A 22892-nucleotide genomic window follows, 5' to 3' on the forward strand; every position below is an offset into this window, starting at 1 on the left:
CCAAGATTTGTAAAATGCAAGGTTTCTATAAAAAAAACAACAACAAAAACAACTCACATTGAAGGTTTAACTCATTTGTCACCATGAAGTTCAGCATGGATTTTTTTTTCTTAAAACCATGAATTTCCAAATTAGTAAAGAAAAAACAATCCTCCAAGAAGAACGAAGGTATTTTGATGTTCCTTGGTCAGAGCTTTTGTTTTTCTGGCCACTGCAGGTTAGAGTGAAAGTTTCAAATCGTCACTTGTCAAAAATTGTGGGATAACTTGATTCCATTAACTGCGACTAAACATAATGTTGTGTGATTCTTACGGCAGAAGTAGTATTTTTTTTTAATATAGTTTTTGGACAGAGTGAGCGCAACATCCTGGTGACAGAAAAACAAAGGGAGCATTTGCAGAAATAAATAGAGACAGAGGGGTGGACAGTCAGAGACACAGAAGGGAGGAATGCTCCAAATACCAGACTGATTACCCGGTGTTTCTGACATTTAAATGCCACGTTTACATAAAGAAATGTTTCCTAGGAATATTAATCATTCTGCTTAATTTGCAAGGAAATGTGAGGCGCATCCACGCTGTCGCCGGCAGTGAGGAGCTGAAGAATTGAGGGAAAAAAATGAACTTTTGAAAAATTAAATGTAAAGTTAAATATGAAGTTAAAACACACTGTATATAAAGACATAAGTTCTGTTTTTCCTCACTCTTTGAGATAAAATCAGACAAATTTGATGTTTTATGTCCTTCTCATTGCCCAACCCCAGAATAATCGGAAAGAAACTTTAAAAATAAGATTACTGTGCCTTTAAACAACCTAGGAAAGCCCCTATGATGTTTTCATGTCTTTTTATGCTCTTGTAGAGAATCTAACAACGTTTGAGTTAAATGGAGGCAAACCGGTGGATGTATTTGAAACAGACACACAATTCCCTTGCGTGACATCCCGGAAAATCAAAGACAAGATATCTGGAAGTGAACCGAGTTCGATTCTTGGGTCCAATTACCACATGCCTAAAGGTGTGAGATTGTGAGATTCATCTGGAGGCAGCGCGACTGAACCACAGAAAAAGCAAAAAAAAACATCTTGTCAAAATGTTGGCCGAAGCTGGTCAGGGATCGTTATTATCCACTGTGAAATGAGTCTTGTGCCAACTTGAGCAGGAAGGCTGCTCAGAGAGGAAGACGCTTTCACCACAAAGTGCCATAAAAAGGCAGAGTCTGAAAATGCTCTCGGGGTCAAACATCTCGAGTTCTGGAGACACGTCCCGACTGATGAAACTGAATGTATCTGCATAAAGACCGCTACTGCATTTGGAGGGAGGGAAAAAATAAAATGGAGAAGTTTGCAAGCCAGAGAGAAAACACCATCTCAACTTCTGAAGTGTTGGTGTTGTCAGCATCTTGGTGTTTTGCTACGGGGTTCCTCCCGCTGGGGAAAAAAAAACAAAAAAACACCTGACGTAACCCGACCCAGTTACATCAGCTCTTCTTGGATCGACGGGCCAAAATTCCAGCAAATGACTGTCGAAAGCTTGTTAAAGGACGACCAAACCGTTTCACCCAAATCATACAACTTAAAGGGGCAATTCCACCAAATATGTGAAATCTGCAATGTTTTCTCTTTCATTCTTCTGCCATTTTGGAAACAATGCATGGCAAGTCAGAGTAAACATTTTCAGCAGACTCGAGGTTATTTCAGCCTGATTGTTATCCTTTAAGTAAATTGTGCGAAAAGGAGCAGCCCGTTGAGTTAATAGGTAAAAATCATCAAGTCTACCTTGAAACGTCTTCGCCATACTGCTGGGGCGTGGCAGGCTCTCAACATCTGCCGGTGTGTTTTGATTACCTCTTGCTCAAAAGGTGAGCCGGAGCCCCGAGTGCGTTGCAGAGCCGGAGTGCTTCGTCCCGCATTGTTTCAAGTCGAGAATAAAAATGGCAAAAAAAACAAAAAAAAAACAGACACCGATACAAGTGCAGCACAAAGGGAATAATTTTGGTGGTCGAAGTGAATATTTTTCAAAGATAAGATTTCCACTCAGATGCCTTGTGAGCTCCAAACCGCTGTCACTATTTTATTTTTTTTTTCTTTTTACGGTTTCGGGATTATTATAGTAAATTAGGTGAGAAAATGGATTTCGCCTCGGGGCCAGCCGGTTCCTCATCACGTTTCTCAGTAGACCGTCTTGGGATGTAGAGTAAAGATGAGTGACCGTAATGACAGCCCGGCAGTGCTTTCTCTTCAGCGCTTCTTTTATTAAGATACTGCCATCTTGATCCATCTCGGTCGGTTGTTTCACATGACACATCAGGGTGCTTGCAGAGTGGCGCTAACTGGCAAACACCGCCTCCATCCTCTCTGTCCATCTGCTGACTGCTTTGGCAGCCAGATTTATGAGACCTGACATTGTGACAGGCCAACAAAAGTGCGGACCCGAGGAATCGAATGCCAGACGGACGGCGATGCGAGCTGTGACTGATGCAGTGCCACCGTTTTTAATATAATCTGCGAAGCACTCGTGTGGAGTGGTCATCTTTCACAGGGATGATGAAATTGTGTTTTATATTTTATTCATATTGACCGTATTCTGTGGAATAAATTCTAGAAGAGATGTTTTATGTCTGAGTTTTGCTGGTGCTCGAGTTCAAGGATCGGTCAGGGAAAGTGTAACCTAAGCGCACGCAGAAATGCTTATTTTTCTTAAATGCCTTGGATTTAATGTAAAACCTAAAAGAAAACAAACATCTGTAGTGATGATAAAAAACACATTCATTCACTGACTAAACCAGGCACTCGACTTGAAACCGTTGAGTTTCAGGTTTTATATCAAAACCTTGGACTTCTGTTGAAAGCTTGAGTCTTGATAGCTCGTCCCTAAGGTCATCAGGCACTAAAGAGAAATATTCTCTGTAGCCCAGTTCTTCTATATTCCCTATGGAAGAACTGAAAACATGTTAAGGCTGTGACAAACAATACCATACGCCAACAGGAAAAGGTGGAAAATTCCCACGAAACAAAACAAATAAAAAGCGCACACGCGCCAGCCCTGCTTGGTCTGCAGATATGTTCAAAAATGGAGAAAATGAAACGATTCTGAAATGGCGTGGCGGACAAGAGCAAGCTGTTTTATCCCCCAATATATCTTTATGTTAATTTAGAGAATCCTGTAAGATTCACAAAAAGTTGAATCATCTGCATTACTCCAAAAGTGGAAACTATAAATATCATCTACCAGTAAAGTTCTTTACAAGTGGAGGGAATATTGGTCTAGTGCTATTTTTAATATATAAACAAAATAAGAGGACATTACGCCAAGTAGTAGAAGAAAAAAAAAGCGATTTGGGAGAAACGGTGATCGTCTTCTGCACCATTAAATACAACGATTAAGGGAACAGACTCACAGCACTGAGCAGCAACCATGTTAGGAGCAACAAGCAAGAAGAAACGCGGCGCACCGTGTCTGTCCTCGTCCTTATATTTCTGACTTTCTTTTCCATCCCCGTGTTCTTTCGTTAACATAACAACTATGTCATATCATTTGCACTAAATACATAAACATATTTGATCGCTTAGGCTGACCGCAACGTTTTAGTGATTGCAAATTAAGCTGGTTACATTCGGGCCTAAGCTTGGGGAAACTTACCTTACGGAGCTCAACCTCTAGCTGAGCTCTGGGTCGTTATCTCCCCAAGTGTTTTTAATTCTGCCGTTTTGTTTGCGGTCGGTAAAGTTTTCCGGCTTCCTCGTCCACAAGTGGCTTTGCTGCAAAGGCAACTCGAGTGAGAATTTCAGGTGAAGCTTTTATGCATAAACGACTCAGGAAATTTTGCCCATTACAGATACGATTGAACAGTTCTGATGACAGTGAGTGGGCCTGAATGGGGGAAATTGGATATTTAATGGAGCGATTTTCACCTGCGATCGAGCGTCGGCGCTCCCATTTTGTCTCCCTCTTTCTCTCCACCGCTGGTCACTTCATTCCACGCATTCTTCCTTTCTTCTCATTTCTTTTCATCTGGTCGCTCTTGCTTTGCTCATCCCGTCTTCCCCCCCCGCCCCCTCCAGTCCCCGCTGTCCCAGCTGTTTTCTCTGGGAGTAGCCTAAGTAGCCACAAATGCTCCCTAATAGCCTCCAATGGAGATGAATTGATCCCTGTGTGGAAAAAAAAAAAGATCAATGGGGGGATTGCTTTTGCTGCACACAGCGCCATAATGTGCACGCTGGCGGACTTAATTAAGTTAGCAATAAACTTTATTAGCAGGATAAAAGTTAATGATAACAGAGGCAGAGATAAATATCGGCTGAGTGAGAAATGACAGGGAGGTGAGAAAGAGCGTTCACTTCTGTGTGATTCTTCTTGGCGTGTGTGTTGATAGTCGCGATTCTTCCTGCGTGACTCATGAAAGCAATTTTGGACATTTTTGAGCTCCTTCTGGCCGCGCTGAGCTCCACTTTCGATATCACCTCTCCTCTTCCGCCACTTTTCGCCGGCATCTCCTCTCCAGCTATCTCATCCATTCAAGCTCATCTTTGCCTGCCTCGTTCCTCCACCCCGTGTCCCTCGCTCCCCCTCTCCGCCGTCCTGTAATGGGTTGAGGAGGAGAATTTGATCAGCAGTTTCCAAAGGTCACGCAAGCAGGTGAGAAGTCTCAGCCAAAGAGCCGAGGGAACGAGCGAAGGACGCGGGAGGAGAGAGAGAGAGAGAGAGAGAGAGAGAGCACGAGAAGGACGGCGCTTTTACAAAAAAAATATTCACACCTATTGCTGACATTTTTAATATCTTGTCACATTACGGCCACAGTCGGATCCCATTTGAAAGACCAACGGAAAATGATATATGATATGATATAATCAAAATAGTCTTATTCTAAAGTCACTGTATATTTTTGTTGTCCTATTGTTGAGTCTTTTGCAGCCTTTAACAGATCTTTAACTGGAAACGCTCCTGTGTAGCTTCCAAAGCGTCCCCACAGCATGACGCTGCTGCCACCGTGCTTCAATACACGGTTCGCAAAACTGCAAATATGACTTTTCATTCCCAGATTTCAATCTTGGTTAGATTTCAGTTGTCCTATATTCTTACTATGCACATTTGACGGACTGAATAGTGCTTCCTAGATGCTTGGTCTATATATTTTTCTTTCATAATCCAACCCTGCTTTATCCTTGTATCATTTTCCATCCACTACACAGTTTTTCTCTTCTCTCTTCTTGCTTATCTGTCACATATAATCCCAGCAAAAAAAACACTGGATTCAGATTTACTTTTTTTATGTCACAAAATGTTAAAAAAAAACAATAACAAAAAAAACAAAACATAGCTGTAGCAAAAGTTTTGCTAGACAGGTAGGAGAGAAACTGCAGAGAAGAGAAGGAGAGATGGGATATTGGCAACGGAGACGGTGGAAGTGGTAGCGAAGGAGGGGCGAGTCTGTGCAGTAATGGAGGGAAAATGGGAGGAGGCAGATGAGGTAATTTACTGTTTTATGACACAACATATCTGGTAACAGATGAACACATATTAAATATGTAGGAGAGCAGAGTAAGGAGAGTGGGGGCTGATGATATGATTTGGAAAAGAGGACGGGAGGAAATGAACAAGTGGAGAATAAGAAAGAAAAAAAACCCCCCGAGTGGCCAGGTGAAGGAGGAGCTGTGGCAGAGGACAACATGTGACGACTCATTTCATTCACTTTCCGATTCCGTCTCATCATCCTTCCCGGCGACAGCCGCATCTTAATCACCCCCTGATCTCCTCATGCCCTCTCATCAGAGCTCCCAGCCTTTCTCTCGCCCTGTCTTATTTCCATCTCTTTTCCTACTTAGGATAAAAGACACTTTCATCCCTCTGCAGGGCCTCATAATAGTCACAGAGAGACTAAACTGTCTGGAGCAATAATAACTCTTTCTTATCATTCTATCATTCATAATCAAACAGAGCAAAATCTTTCCCAAAAACAGCGGCGGCGCCTTCCCTCCCCGCCTCCGCTGCCCCCTTCATCAGATGCTAATCTATTCAGAGGCTGTTTGAGCGTCGCTCTCTCTGTAACTGCAGCTACATATGTGGTCTATTTGTGGCCAAGGAGAAGAATTAGCTTACTAAATATAACATGCAAACCCCCAGCCTGGTTTTTCTTTATTTTTTATTTGTATTTTTAGATGCAGGCACCAAAGTGGTGCTGCCTTTTGACCTTCCCGCCTCTCGAAACGGAGATTCAGACCGACTTGCAGGCGTTTTGAAGTGCGGTTTGTAGATTTTTTTTTTTTTTTTTTTTTTTTTTAGATGAAGCTGTTTCTGTTGAACAGTTATGATTACCAGGGCAGCTTTGCATTAATATTCCCATCTACATGCAGCGCACAAACCAGTGTTTCAAGGCAAGGAGAATGAAGCTACAACCGAGCTAGCCGGTGAAGATAAACCAAAGCACATTGTTTCTTATTTCGAAATATTTTGAGGCAGTCCTTTTTAAAAATGTTCTGCATAACCAAGTGTGCATTACTCAACCCAACCAAACAGTATGAAGGTTAGCAGGTTGACCGAAGGCGGCACAGCAAGTCCTTCTCTGCTTTCTCAGCCATGCTCAAGCTAAGCAACGACACTGAAACTCCCAAAGGCATCGAAAGTATTTACAGTGAAATTCAGCCATCTTTCTAAATCTTTTTGCCATGAACACACGACGTCCACCGGTGGATTTCCGGTTGCAGCACAGGACGAGCTTAATGTAGCTCTGCTCCGAGCGACAGCGCCGAAATGAACATCTCTCTCTCTGCAGCTTCAAAGCGTGTCGCAGCAGATCCCGCAGGACCGTGCGAGGCAGCTTGAAGCGCCACCTGTACACCGCGCAGTCTTTCATCAGCCGCATGTATGGCAGAAAACCTACCATATCTGCTAATGTATCGAGTAGACGTCTCATTATATCCCTCCCTCGCCTCTCTGCTGTTTCCTCTTGGATTTAATGTTACAGGGAAACCGAGGCGATTTCACACTTTATTCAAAGCTTTTCAGTCGTTTGATAGGTGCAAAGGATGCCGACTTAAGGGGGCCTGTAAGCATGCTTTCTTTCTTTTCTTTTCTTTTCTTTTTTTCTTTTTGTCTGTCAGGAGAATTGAGAGGCTGGATAACAAAGAACGACAAACCGAGGCGGCTGATGTTGGTTGTTTTTGCAGCTGAGCCATGTAATGAGAATTTCACGTGAAAAGATGAGTGCGACTCAAAGGAACAGATGGTTGGGTTATTGCTCTTATATGTTCCCATATTAGCCCAAGTTAAAACAATCTGCGGCGGGGAACGTTTAGTTTTTGTCATGACTGATCCATCACCTTAACATCTTCTTTATCCCCCCCCGTTCTTGCATTTTGTGTAGCTCAGAGTTATTTCGGGGCAGAGCCAGTAAGTAAATGCATCCCCAGCTGGAGCGAAGACTGTTTATATTATTGGTGATGAAAGAAAGGGGGGGGGGCCCCCAGGGGCCTCTGTAATGGGCTGGGAGGCCTTTGACTTTTTTTCTAATGGCCTCCGTTTCTGTGTGTGTCCACGCTTTGCGAGAGAGGCACACAGTTGCAGCACTTTATAATTGTCAATAGGAGGACACACTTCCACATAATACAATGAAGCAAGCACACAAAGAAGCTGAGAAAGCGAGCCTGCGCATAAAGGCTAGTTGCACAAAGAGGCACAATGTCTCTCATTCGTCTTCTCTTTTCTAGCTCTTTCCCTTCTTGCTCACACACACGCACGCGCACGCACTCACGTCGTGCACTCCGTGGTGCCAGCTGGGCCCAGTGTGTCCAGTAACAGCAGGTGCTGTCAAGTGCAAGCACAACAGACCTCCCATGACATGGAAAAACACACACACGCGCGCACACACCCACAGGAGTGGATGCACATATGTCACCGCACCAAACAGAATAATTCATCCACCTTCTTCTTCTCCCTCTTCTAATTCTTACATTCGCTGCCTCATAATTAAAACTCATATCTGATTGGTTTTGTATCGCTCTGTATTCAGACACAAAGTGTGTGTGTGTGTGTGTGTGTGTGTGTGCGTGTGTTTGTGTTTTCCATTTGGCTGCAGTGCTACCATATGGCCTCACATTACGGGCTCTCTAGACTCATTCGGGCAGAAAGTTGTGCCAAGAGAATAGAGATAACTCAGAATAACATTATCTCTCTCTTTTTTTTTTTTAAGTTAAAGTTTGTTTTGTATTTTCTCCGCTTGCGTCTTTCTTGTTTCTCTGTGTCGCCACCTCACTAACGCCCTCTCCATGTCTCTGCGAGTTCATAAATTTAGCAGCGCTGCACCGACTTCATTAACCATCTCAGCATGAGGCTCCAGTGACTGAAGGATAATAATCCCAAACACACACACACGCACACAAACACTGTACTGACTCCACACTGTGCGCTTGAAAGCGATGTATGTACAACTGATTACAATTTACTTCATTACAATGAAGCATTTTGGATTGAAGGTATATTCTGATTAACATCTCCCGTCTTCTTGAGGGAGTTCATTATACTGGTTCACACGCATTTGAAGTTTAGTGCAAAACTAGGCCTACAACTAACCCCTTGGGGCAAAATTACATTAAATAGAGCTTTTGGGTTAAACAATGTAAAAAATTAGGTTGAAATGTGACACGTAGAATATGTCATCAAAAAGATGTCTATGCATGTCTAAATTTAATGAAATCATGGTAACTGTTTCACCATCATTTGCACTGCTACTCATTAAACAAAAGAAAAAAAAAACGTGTGCTATTTTTTATAGTTTTCTGTACTGCACTGTTTAACTGTTGATCAATAAAGGCTATATCCATTTCTATTTGTATCGGATAAATTTGGACTTTTATGATGTGAGAAAATGAGACTAACATAATTCACTATATATATATATATATATATATATATATATATATATATATATATATATATATATATATATATATATATATATATATATATATATATATATATATATATATATATTCACCAATAACATAACAGGAAAAGAAATGTAAAAAGTAGCAATGCCAACCCTTTGATGAAACTCTTTTCATTTGAGCTGCTCTTCCTGAGTTTAGCCAGCCCATTTTGATGTCAAATGGACTGACTTCAGTCAGTCAAACTGATTATGAAAATAAAAAAATTGGGGTCACAATTTTTGAATTTATTCTGGATTATTTCAAATCAACTGCACTTTGGTGTTTTATGTTAATTTCAAGATGGGGGAAAAAATGTCCAGGACCTCCCTAACATATGATATTTATGAATAATTGCATTTTATGTTTGTTATGTTAGTGAAACGTGGTTAAAAATGACAGAAAACTTTGAAAAGAGGTGTGCAAAAGAATGGAAACATTTTTTGAAGAAACCTTCTCTTTATGTATAGAGAGAAGGAGCTAGCTAGCCAGGAGCTGAGTAGCTAGCACCCAGGAGCTAGCTACTCAGACGCTTTGCTTCGTTTTTGCCACTTTGACCGTCCATTTACCCCGTATTTTTAATTTTTTTTTTTGTCTGCTGTGTTGTTAGTCAGACTTTTGACCAACTATATTTGAGATTTTGAAACTATAACCTTTCAGAAACTTTGTTAAAATGAAACCCAGTTGAGCAGGGCTGTGCCTAAGAGCGAGACCCCACTTCCTTTTAACTTCAGTGATGATTCAGTTTCTGTTCTTTGACTCACACCTTCACATTTCACGTAAATAGTATCGTTTCATGCTGACGCCCACTTAATGCCGGTAGTTTTCTTGTGGAGACGACCCACATCTCTCAGGTTGCTTTAACAATCTGCCCTGTTCCTCCCCGCAGGTCAGCGTGTTGGAGCGCCAGGTGATCGATTTCCTGGGCTACCAATGGGCTCCCATCCTGACCAACTTCCTACACATCATCGTCGTAATCCTGGGCCTGTTCGGCACCATTCAGTTCAGGCCCAAATATGTCACCGGAGTAAGTTTTGCACACTCAACAAAAAACCCACACGCAGTCAGCTATATCATGAATTTATCAAAAGCTTGTTATGCAGTGATACTGGTCCCTGCTTTAAGAATTATGGTTCTGAGTGATGCTGAAGTCACAGTTTAACAGTAGGATCTTTTTATCCCAGAGGACCTCAATCTACTACTTTACTCTTACAGACGACGCTTAGCGAGATGACTCAGACGATGAAAGCTGTATAAATCCTTTCTTTTCTTCCTTCCTTCCTATAAATCTCGTTTTTTTTGCGCGCAGAAACTCACCATCCAATCTCTCGTCCTGTCGGATTTGATTCAGGAGATTGGTTGCGCTCTCCGCTGTTGTTTTTCTTTGTCTGCATTTTAATAACATCAAAAGCAAAGCCTCCCTCTGTCTTATTTTTTTTTCTTCTTCTTCTTCCTCCTCCATCTCACTCGCTCCACAAGCAAGCAAGACATGACCATGTTTTCCTTTTAATTCAACCAAACCACAGCTTGTCGGATCTTCTTTTCCGTGCCTGACTCCTCTCTCCTCCGTGTGTCTCCTTCTCTGTGTGCGCAGTATGCAGCCTGGCTCGTCATCTGGATGACCTGGAATGTTTTCATCATTTGTTTTTACCTGGAGGTTGGAGATCTGTCCAGAGTAAGCAAACATTTTATTTTTTTTTCATTCTTTCCTGTCAAAGTATTTCTGTTGCACATGTCTGGAATAAGAACGACTCTCACCGAGTTGCGGAGTTTCGACATTGTTATTTGAGAAATTTCTGAGGTTAAATCCAAGACATCCTGACTAAAGAGCAGAGTTCAAACTATTCAATAAATTCCTATTAAAGGGGAAAGCCCCGCAGCGCATTGATCCCTTTAAGAAGAGTTGCTCCTCTCCCTCATATGTCTTGCTCCTCTCCGCTGCAGCTGTTATCCAGAAAGCAGTAAACACTTTCCTGAGACAATCTGTTCAAACGTAGGCAATCACCTGAACAACCCTGCTGTCACCAACGCCAAATTACTCAGCGGGTCTTGGTACGCTGCTAAAATTATGCATAACATGGCCCTTTGTGAGAGTAATTTATTTTTTCCACATTTGCATTACCTGGTCAACCAGTGGCAAAAACAAGTGAAACTGATTTTTTTTTAATTTATTTTTTAAGATTCTCTAAGGTTAAAACACAGTTGAACACAGACAACACAAACACAGCCGAGCAATCAAGTTCTGCAGGATTTCACACATTCAGGACTGAGTCTTATGGTTTTCTGCACATATTTGCCACTTATTAGATCAGTAAATGCCATATTCTGCTTCTGTCACCTTGAACAATTACAATGTTTACCAGTAGTGGCAAATGTAGTGATGTGCTGCTCTGTAGGTGCATTTTATGAGCTAACAGATACGATTGGGCTCATTATAACTCTGTCTGCAGGGAACAGAATTGCCAGACCATAAGGTGTTTTTTTTTTTTTTTTTTACCAATTGGCTCAAAATGATCACTGATGATCTTTGAGAATGAAATCTGCCTTTTCTAGAGAGTTCTTGTTTTCCACGTGTTTTATTGTTGCTGAATATCTTCTGTGTCTGTGAGAGCAGCAGGCACCAGCTCAGGTAAATATCAAAATGTTGCCTTTATCCTTCGGTGTAGCAGCAGAGATAGCTCTCATGAAAGATCATTTCTAAATAATTAAGCTCCCGTGTTGAAAAAAAGATGACAGTGGTGTCCTTGAATGGGAAAAGTCATTTGATTTTGGCTGGAAACCATCTCTAGCTCTTTATCCAAGATTAGACACATCTATTCATCCAGCTGTTAGATGTGTTAATTTACACCTTGAATCACCTTCTATGGGCTTAGAATGATAACTGATCCCAAAGTGGTTTGCCCAACTAGGACAAATAAACCTTTCTTTAACTTTAAGCGTATTGGTTTTTTTTTTTTTTAAATCCGTTTTAGTGATAAAACTAATAATTTAAATAATCTTTTTTAACCATAACAATAGAGAAATCATTCAAATTAGTTTTTTCCAATCGTCTCGTCAGCCTTCCTTTACTGATTGTTTATGTTGACATTAGAGGTGACGTCACACTGTGTGAGAGTTTAGTCACTGTAAAACAGGGATTTATGATCGATTTAAAAAAAAAAAGATTAAATGATCATGTAGTTGACATATTCTTTAGCATTTATTTTGGCAATTAGTGTGGTAAAGTCAGCTTATGTGTGTTTTTTTCTAGAAAATGTAGATCAGCACTTTAAATTTCCGACAATAGAGCCAGCCTTCGAATTATCTGGGCCAGGATAAACAGCAGAGTTGTTTCCAAATGAAATGATGTTTTTTTTTCCCCCACATAGATCATTTGTGTTTAAACACCTCGCTTATTCTGAAAATAGTACCAAAGAGTGCTGCTCGATGCTCTCTCTTAAACATAGCGATTCAGTAAACAGACAAATATCCATTTTGTTTAGTTTTTGACCTCCTGGTCTACAAATTCACAAGAGGATTTTTCATTGCCTCCCTACTGAATCAAGATTTTTAGAAAATTATCTACACAGACATCAGCATCACTTAATAAATCAATGCATGTTATATTTATGGGAGTACCTTGGAGATATTTAGGAACGTTAGACATCAGAACTAAGCAGGTACTTTAAGCAATGAAGTAAATTATTCCAAAGCAGCAGACAAAGATTGATTTGATTTACAGAACTGTCTGCTGAATTCTTCACATGAAGTGGATGAATTATAACCACATAAAACATGATTTGTAGAAATGTTTTCAGATTGAGGAGAGTCATGGAAGTAAGGAATTTTCTGTAACCACGTTTTATGCTGTAGAGCAGTGGTTCTTAACCTTTTTTGAGGTACCGAACCCACCAGTTTCATATGCGCATTCACTGAACTCTTCTGTAGTGATAAATAAAATATGATCCCCCCCCCCCCCAGATTCAAGACATGATCACCAAGTCTTCTTAAAAGGTAGAGTCTCTGAGAACAGTTCTTCAAAATGTAGTCAGTGTTTCCATCAAAGTTGAGCTGACTGTCCAGGAACGACCCAAATTTGCCACAGTTTCAACAGGTTGGCCATCGAGAGAAACTGGAACCACTTTAAGGTCTTGTTTAGATCATTTAATTAGCTCTACATTCTTAAGAGAATGAAAAATTTATAATAAATAATAAAGACTTTGCGGTATTCTGATTTAGTAATGTAATTATATTAGTTGTGTTACCACCCCCATGCCACTAGAGGCAGTACAACACCGAAAAGATGCGACTAAGGAGCAGATTTAGAAGTACACCGAAAGCTACAGAATTTGGTAAAAACGGTGAGTTTTGCTGAAGTAATTAAAGACACAAGTTCAAATCCATGCTGAGAGTGGAGCTCCTTCAATCAGTGCTCCTCCGCAGCTCTGATTGGCTAAGCCATGTAACGTGATCCTCTGCAGCAAGTGATGGCAAAGCGGGGCGTCATCACGACTTTACACAGTGTGTCTTTACCTCCGCGGCAGAGGCTCCGCCGAACCCCTGAGACCGACTCATCGAACCCCTGGGGTTCGATCGAACCCAGATTAAGAACCACTGCTGTAGACAGATGAAGATGAACATTAAAACCCATCAATCAGTCTGGATTTAGATTAAATCTTTCTGTATAAAAACAGTAAAGAGTGACGCCATTTTCTACCACTATTGTTAAGAGATCAAGTCCACCAGAATAAGCTATTACTGCTACATCATAGGATGTACTTAGTTTTCACACACTGGCATCTTCATTGGCTAACAACAACAAAACATCAGCAGTCGTTTGTGTTTTCGTTGTACTCACTGAGTCTAGTACAGCTGGTAAAAATCGGATCGTTTTTTTGGATGTTTTGACACGTAAATCTCCAAAGGGGATGTCGTTTCTTTTTATCATCACTATACGTGTTTATTTTAACTGAAGTTTAATCAACTTTGACAGTTGATTAAAGCAATCAGTACCTCCATAAAGAGTCAAAATCAGTGGATGAGTGTGTTGATTATGTTTGATTGCGCTGCGCTGTGGAAAAAAAAAAAAAAACACAAAAAAACAATGATTTTCCCACCATAATTTTCAGTGATTTACTTCATTCTGCTCAACGCTTCTGTAACATGTTTCTTGTTGGTTTGTTAAATCGCATCAAATTGCATATCCCAAACACACATCATTCTTATTCCCCGTCTTACTGCTCTCCCCCAGCTTTCCAATCATAACTACAATTTGTCGGGACTTGAGTAAATGCTGCAGTTGATTTAGTTTTTTTATCAGCTCTTGCTCTCTTAGGTGCCTACCCCCGGGTCGATAGACTCACTCCCCTCTTTGACATTCGCACACACACACACTGCGAGCCTTGTTAAGTTTTGTTGCCATCCAGACAGTACCTAAAAGTTTTACAGTGAGCCACACACCCTCTGCCTGTGTTTCATTGATCTCAAGTTTTAATGACATTTACACCTTTACTCTCCTCATCGCCCAGCAGTTGTAAAAAAAAAAAAACTCACTTTGTTTTGGAGGACAGGGAGCTGCTGCTCAGGGTTTTTTTTTCTTTAATCATATCAGTCATATGAGCCAGTTTAGATATTTCAAACGTGAGATAGAAACAATGTAGCTCTTTCATTCTGCTGTTAAATTACAAAAGTCATTTGAAATGGTTTTATCTCCCTTGACCAGAATCAAAACGTGTGGATTTTATTAACAGCAGAGCACCCCTGTTAATTACCAACACATTTATCAATTATCTTCTGACCAATTAGAGTCAAGCACGCCCAGATCAGACGCCAAACAGCTTTTTTTTTCTTTTTTTTATGACCGAAACCGTTTCTGTTCGCCTCGCTCAAGGACTCGACAACCTTGACCCAGTTAGTGTTGGAAAAAGGGCCACAAAGTCCCAGTCCCTCCTCTCTGTTACTCCGACTGGTTCCACCAGCTGCTGTGCAGCGTGAGGCGCACAGATCAGCTCCAGATGCTGGGTTTGTTTACTGATCTGAGGGCTAATATTGCACTGACTCACACATTGAAACACATTTGTCTGCGGTGTGATTATTTTCTTTATCACTATAGAAAACTCACACTATTCCAGAATGTGCATCTGAACTTTACACTGCTGCTGATGGAAGATGATGTTGTGGTTTATTAGATTAGAGATTGACATATTTTGGTTACTGGAAACGAACGAAAGTTCCTGTACAAAAGAAACTTTTATTTATTTTTACATTTAACAATTAAACTTGGAAACTTTGGGCAAATATTTAATAAAAAAATAAAGACTGAGGACTCCAATTTCCAGATATATTTGAATGTCCAGCTTTCATACAGATCAATAAGGGAAAAACTTAATTAAAAAATCTTCCCCAATGGTGAAGTAAAGGTACTTGGTGCAATTTTACAAAACAGATTGCATCACGAGGAAATAACATTATGTGGAAAAATAAACATCTTAAATAATCAGCCAGGAAGTTAAAGCTTGGGGGCAAATGAATCTTCCAAATAAGCTATGACTCTGAGCATGGATCTAAAATAGTTGCATTTTGGCTCAGGGATAATAAAAACGATGTTTGGGAGCATCACAAAGCCCAGACCTTAAACTAATAGAGAATTTCCCGGCAGAGTTGAATAGATGTGAGCAATTGAGGCAGTCTACAAAGCAGACTCAGTTACAGCAGTTCTGACAGGAGAAACTCCAGCAAGCTATTGTGGAAAGCTCGTGAAAGGAAGTCAAAAACGTTTTTGACTTAAATCGTGTAGTTTCAAAAGCTACCAGATACGGATTAAATGCATAAAAAGAATAGCTGAGTCGGATTTTACGTCAGACTTAGAGAAGGGAAGGTTATGCCTTTTTTTTTATCGTATGTAAACTTCTGGCCTTAGCTGCGGAGTACATCTCGCTTATTCCTCATAAACGCAATTCGGTGTCAAAGTGATGTGACATTTTCTCAGTCTTTTCTCGATTTTTGCATATTGCACTAACTTGTCAGTATTCAGCAGGTGAACGCTGGGATGTAAATGAAATCTTTATCAGCCTTGCTCTCTTTTCTTTTCTCTTTTCTTCTCTGTCTCTCTTCTCCCCCCCTGTGCGTCGCTCTCTTCATCTCGACGTAATTCATTCCTTCCCTCCCTCTACTCAACCTATAATCAGGTCTTTTTCATGTTGCTGCGCTAAGTGCCATGTGAGTCTGTCGCATACACCTCTTCATCTCTCACCCGCTCCGGCTCCACTTCCTTCCGTGACAGTCAGGAGACCCCGCTCCCCGTCACCGCCGTACATGATCAGCAGCAGCAGCAGCTGATGATGATGATGCAGGTTTTTTGCGTGATGGCCAGCAGATAAATTACTTGATTGCCTTATTCACTCGGGCCGATCGTTTTGGATCGCAGCGTTGTAATGAAAGTGATGTCCTCCGTTTTTTTTCTGCGTTCCAAAGATCTGTCATCTGTTTATGAAACGAATCGAGGCTGCTTTGATTTTTGCCATTTCATCAGTGACTCTTGGATTAGTGGTGTTGCTTTGATGCTATTTTCAGAGCAAACGCCCTGCTTTCTTTTCTTTCTTTTTTTTCTCTCTCTCTCTCTTTTTTCCATGAATAGACCTGATACCCAGACTCGGTTTCCAAGCTCCAGCAGCCATACTTTTATCAGAGCAATAATCAGCCTGTTTGCAAGCGGAGAGAACGCCTCAAGCCCCAGATTCAAAACCTTAAAAACATTTATCCGTGTTGCGTTACAGAAAATATTGCAGGTAGCCATGGGAAGCAGTTTAATTCTAATTCATGATGACACTTGTGCCTGCTGTGTGTTTCTTTCTTTCTTTTTTTTTTTCCCCCTGACAGACTGATGTCTCATCAGTGAACCTCAAGCATCCTCTCTGTTTTGTTGCATAACAACAAAGCCAAAAGTATTCATGAAATCTGTCAGACACTTCTTGACATCTTCTCCGGAAATGGAAGCAAAAGGTGGAGGAACAGAAAGATGATCATTGTGACGGGGGGAAAAAAAAATAGCGAAGTGGGGTTTGAGGAGAGCGGATTGTTTCTCTTCTGGATGAGTCATCGACACTTTCTTCGAGGGAAGACTTTCATGATTTCAGAATTGAGGATTGACTCTTGACGTTAATAAAGTTCAAAGTCCAGTTCAGCTTAGTTTGGCTGCGATGCAGTCAACAAAATGTTGTATAAACTTTGATTGTCTGAAGAAGTCACTGTAAAAAAACAGAATATAACAGGATATTAATATTGAAATGGTTTGAAACGGAGGAGCAAACTAATCCAGCAGAAAGCAGATATTCACATACACTTAAAATTTCCTTGTACTTTTTCTTGTAACCTTACTTTAATGACATGTTGCCTTGTCTTTCCCATTTTAAGGAGCAGCTAGGAGACATTATCCTCTGGTGTGACGTCATAGTTGTGCTCAAAGAAAATGAAATGAATGCAAAGTGTTTTAAATAGTAAGACATGTAACATTATCTTTATGGGAATTAGTACAGTTATTTCAGATTTTTAAATAAAAAAATGTTAAAGAGAGATTTTTAAAAAAGTGCTTAAATTAAAGGTTAGATTTTTCCACATTTTCCACTTTAAATTTGCAGATTGTTGTGAATTTAAATTCATGTGATTACAGTTGAGTTTTCCTTTTTTCAGTTGGAGGCATCCCTCATTATTAAAACCCATAATGAAGGTCATATATTCTTTTTTCTTTTGAAATCTATGACGTGCCAAACCAAGAACGAAAACCCATTTCCTACCCTCAATAGTCTTTCAACATAGAGCACATTTATTAACATTCTGGCCATTTTGATCCAGAAATAGTCATAATAGCCACTATATTTCTGGTCACTATTATGACTAGGAAATAGTGACACTCTGTGACTCAGTTGCGTTTTTTTTAGACTCCTAAAAATTTTTATCTGCACTAAGACGGATATTTGAAATTGGTTTTGGTTTATATTTTGATTTAATTTCTTGATAAACAACTTAATGTGACTAGATTTAATGTTAGTTCATTTTCTAACCAGCTGTATTTTGTTGGCGCTTCCAATCTAACGTGGATATCCACCTTCCACGGAGCCCCAGAAGTTAGATAAGGTGTGTTCCTCCCCCCGCCCCCTCTGTCTTGACAGTAATTTGAGTTCAAGCCCAAGATTTACACCACATATCAGTCTGACACACTCCCATCCTCCCTGTCACTCGCGACCGCACTATCTAATATAGCAGCAACGCCACAAAATTAATCTTGAAAAAGATTTCTGTTGTGGCATGCCTGACAGGTTTGGAGAGGAGCCGGTGGATGTAGAGCTACTGTCAATGGAGCTTAGCAACACACACACACACACACACACACACACACACACACACACACGCACACACACACACACACACACGCACACACACGCCTTCACGTATGCAACACATACTGTATACGCGCTCACTGTCAGACAGCTAACTGTCACGAGTCCAGTGTGTCACATTAAAGATGTAGCCACCCTCTGGGCGTCAGATGGCAACCGGGTACCGACGCATGGACACATACACGCATACACCAGCTCAGCTGTCAGTCATCCACTGTCGAGGTGGGAGGTTTGTCCCACATGATTTTTTATTTTTATTTTTTTAGCACAAAAAAGTGTGAATATGTAAAGTGTGTGCATGCATGTGTTTTTTTAATTTTTCTTTTCATGAAGCTGTTACTTATTGCACAAATGTCGAAGTCTCAAAATGACGTTGGACTTCCACATCCGCGCGGCTAATTGTCGGATAAAGAGGAGAACAGTGACAAGAAGGCAAAGATATGAAAGGTAAATTAAAAACAATGAAGAAAAGGTGTCTATGACAAGAGTGGCATCAGTGGCAGCTGGAGCGTCAGAAAGGTTTAGACAGGCGAAGGTGTGATAAGAGTTATTGAAGATGATTTTTTTTTGGAAGAGAAGCTGCATAAAAATGAGGGAGAGATGGGAATTTGGGACAACAATGAGTCGAAACTAAAAGTTTGCTCAAGAAAAAAAAAAAAGTCAAGAGAGGTGTCTTCATCCGTCACGTCAAAGGAAAGTCGAATCAAAAGTACCTTTCAAATCGGTTTCATATCAACTTCAATGCCTGTTGTCAGCTTCTTACTGCTGAAGTTATATGATGCCATACGATCAAGCTAGTCTTTCTATCCTGGGAGAAAGTAAAAAAAAAAAAAAAAAAGATAGCCGGGACCAGTCTGAATGCTAATAGCTACTTACTTTACCCCAACTCCCTCCTTCGCCCCCCCGAGATACCCGGTATTCATTCAGCACTGCCGATTGAGACGATGAATGAGAGGATCCCACACGTTTAATCACAGACGTTCTAGTTAAAACATCCACCCCGATTCACTGAGTTAATCCATCAGCCCTGACCGTGTTTGATCAATGGATGCATTTGCTGAAATCATGGCATGAAATTGCTTCCCCCCCCCCCATCAACGCCTCTCTAGCGGGACCTTTTACTACTAGCTAATTTTTAGCATTTGAGCCCTGAGCTCTTGATACTGGCGATTCCATTTTGTTTTTTGTTTTTTTTGCTGTGATGTGAGAGAACAAGAGGGTTGAACACAGATCGCCTGTGAAAAATATCTTGGTATGCTGAAACAAAAGAAGTTAATTTCAGTATGAGTAAAACACAAAGACCCAGCTCCTGAACAGTGGACCCTCGCTAACATCCCCTCTCTGCAAAACACTTTGAACTCTGCGCTGTATAATCAGGCAAAAATCCTTTCTCCTGGCAACTGCTGAACCCCAGACTCTTCCGCTGGATTGCCAGACAGAGCGGAGCGATATGACTCGTCTCTTCAGAGGAAAATGTCTTCAACTTATGCTCTTTTTCCACTATTATGAGACAATACGAAGGCCACGTGAAGTATGGAGAAGTACCGACACTGCAGAGAGTGGGAGACCTTCGCACCTCAGCATTCACCGAAACCACGGCGTCATTTTATGATTCCTACCACTTCGTGGCTGCGTTTCGGTCATTCCCAATCCGAAGAGCATGATGGCCTAAAATACAGTCTCGTAAGGCAACACCTGTAAAAATAGGTTATGATATTTCAAAAGGTTGTACAAAATGTGTCCACATGACTGGAAATGACAGCAAATGAAAACTAGAAATGGTATTTTACTCAGGAACAATTGGTTTATTATTATTTTTTATTGGTTTTTTTTTTTACGTTTCGACTAATTTTCATCCTTGACTAATGTGCCTTACATAAAGGCACATTAGAGGAGACTCACGCCTCAAGTAAAGTGGATAAAGTTATGTTTTAGCAAGATAACGAGGAAGTGAGCTTAGTTAGCTATGCACAGCAGCATATTTCCAGAATCAGTGATTCAATTATCCACTTCCATATTGTAATTTGGAAGTTAATTGTGTTCAAAACTAGTAAATCGCTATCTAAAGTCCAGATCGGAGCACTAAATCGGATTACTGAATGAGCCGTTTACTCTGGCTTTGATTTTAAGGTGGTATAAGATGGTGAAACTATTTCACCAAAGTTTAAAAGTATAGCCCTCTTTCTTTGAAGCTGGAAAATGACTCCACAAACTTGTTTTGCTTTGTTTTCAACATTGAGCTTGAAATGAAACCCTTAGTTGAGAAATTTTAACTCCCTCTATAGCTAAATTTTTTTTTTTACATTTTATTATTCTTTATGTCCCTCCTGGTGAACTTTTTAACTAAAACCGCCTCTCTTTGATGAATAAAGATGTCTAGTGCTGTGAATCTTAAGTTCTGACCAACATTTGAATCGTTTGATTAAAGGCTTTCTTTGTTCTTTGTAAAGAACTCCAAGAAATAAAACCTTCTTCTTCACACCTTCTTGGAGTAAATCAGATATCCATGTGAAGCCGCTGGCAATCTTGTGATTTATAATTCACACATGACAAAAAAAAAAAACGTGGATCAGAGAAATGTTGACGTGTTCTCAGACACAACAAGCAGACATTAGATTTTTTTTTAAGGATTCAGATTTATTGCATAACCCACTTTGTAGCACTAGAAAATCGCATTTTAATGGGTTAAATGTGATTGGAGGGATTACAAGCAACTTCTTTCCACAACCTCTGCCCTTCATAAAAATTGGATGTCTCCAGAGTGCTTTAATTGTTCCACCATTTGAAAGATTGACGACGTTAGAACGGCTGCGTCGGAGCGTTTTATTAGAAATGGCAATGAGTTTGGTATGGGTAAGGTCAGGGTTAAGACCTCATCGTTATGTACCCTCCAGTAAATTTGCAGAGACAGAACCCGCAAACAGTTCCCCAACACCTTCAACCCCCCCCAACCGACCTGATACGAGAGAAGTGCTTCGAGCATTACGGGTTAAGACCTCATCTAACACCCATGGGAAATTATCGAAAACCGATGTAGTGAGATGCGCCGTGACTGATTGTGCTGGTGTGAAATAACACAGACACAAACACATGGGAAGAGACGGCGGAGAGAGAGAGAGAATATGAAGGAAAAAACAGACAATGCAGGAGATAAAGATACAGGTTTAAAAAAAGAAACGGACTCAGGAGAAAGTTTTTATCAGTTCAAATTGACTTTATCTTTTTTAATACCTGCCACAGAGTGCAGGTAAGCTAGATAAGCTAACCTGGGCAGTGGGCATGTCAGTGTAGGTTGGATGGACGTGTCTCGCTCTGGCTGCAGTTGCTCCAGTACTCTTTGGATGAACAGTGATTTGTGAGATATTCAAAGCATTTTTATTAAACTTTATCTCGTTTTTATGCCATAAAATTCTCCACAACTTCATCACCAGTCTGCCTGCTAAGCTCCTTGTTCGTTGTGATGCTGTTTGTTTATTAATATTCTCTATTAAACCTTTGAGGTCTTCACAGAATAACTGGGTTTATGCTGAGAATAAATGAAATGAATTCTGGCAAATGATTATGGAGCATTGTATTTTAGGGGTGTTGAGGTAAAGTTCACAGAATGTATATGCAATAAACTGTAAAAAAAATAAATAAATAAAAGGTCTCTAATTTATGGTAAAATAGCAGAAGCCATAAAAATACGGTAAAATCTGTATAAGTACGGATTTTACTGTATAAATACGATAAAATTCTGGCAACCACAGCTGCTTGCATTTTATCATAAATTAGAGACTCTTTTTTTTTTTTTTTACAGTGTACACTATAATACCACAATGCTTAAATTATGTATAATTTTTCATCCACTTCACAACTGTGCACCTCTTAGTGTTGTTTATTTTAACCCAAATAAAACACATTTAACGCTGCAAAACGCAAAAAAAAAACTTAAAATCCAAGGCAGCGTCAAAATCCAAAAGTTGTTGATCATAACAAGTGAAATAAGTACAACTAAAACTCATTTACTGGAGTACAAATAAGCAACAAGTTGTTAGAAGAAAAGTCAGTCGCAAATTTGTCTTATTTTGAAACGCATACTTTGAGTAGGAAAAGGAAATAGGAGCTCATGTTGTTAAAGATCATAAAGCCATATCTGGATGTGTTCCAGTGTTAGTTGTCTTTAGCAGTTTTTCTGGCTGGAGTGCACACGGAGAAAATTAGATTTTCCTCTATTTTCAATTTGTTTATACAGTAATTGTTTGACCCCGCGCTCCGGGGTTTCTGGCGTGATTAAAATGCTGCCACTTCTCCCCTTGTTGACTATCAGACAATCAGATGATAGACCGTTCTGAAAGGTCTTTTTTCACCTCTTCTCTTCTACCTCCTGGGAGTGGAAGACAAAGGAAAATACGGAGGTGGGAAATTGAGGGGAAATTGAGAGAGCGCGGTAGACGGGGAGGGAGAAGGCCGGAGGCATGAAGAGAGGGAGAGGTGAGGTGGAAGGCAGAGCGAAAACAGATGTGGCTCATTGAAGCGACTCTAGCCCACAGTCAGAGACAAAGACCTAAGAGCATGAGTGCATGATCCTCCACTGGCACACGGGAAATTATAGACGGT

The 22892-nt window shown here is 40.4% G+C and overlaps 1 protein-coding gene across 1 annotated transcript in view; it reads left to right on the plus strand.

The window, feature by feature from the left end:
- The window catches only part of nkain2 (sodium/potassium transporting ATPase interacting 2), a 63355-nt gene that overhangs the window by 32697 nt on the left and 7766 nt on the right, over positions 1-22892 (plus strand). Inside the window, exons 2-3 of the mRNA XM_088001899.1 lie at positions 9809-9946; positions 10514-10594. Coding sequence (XP_087858025.1) covers positions 9809-9946; positions 10514-10594 — 219 coding nt within the window. The remainder of the gene's footprint in view (positions 1-9808; positions 9947-10513; positions 10595-22892) is intronic.

The sequence above is a fragment of the Poecilia mexicana genome, unplaced genomic scaffold (genome assembly GCF_051168715.1).
Source record: "Poecilia mexicana isolate PSO_F unplaced genomic scaffold, ASM5116871v1 scaffold_21, whole genome shotgun sequence".
In the NCBI taxonomy this organism is placed as follows: Eukaryota; Metazoa; Chordata; class Actinopteri; order Cyprinodontiformes; family Poeciliidae; genus Poecilia; species Poecilia mexicana.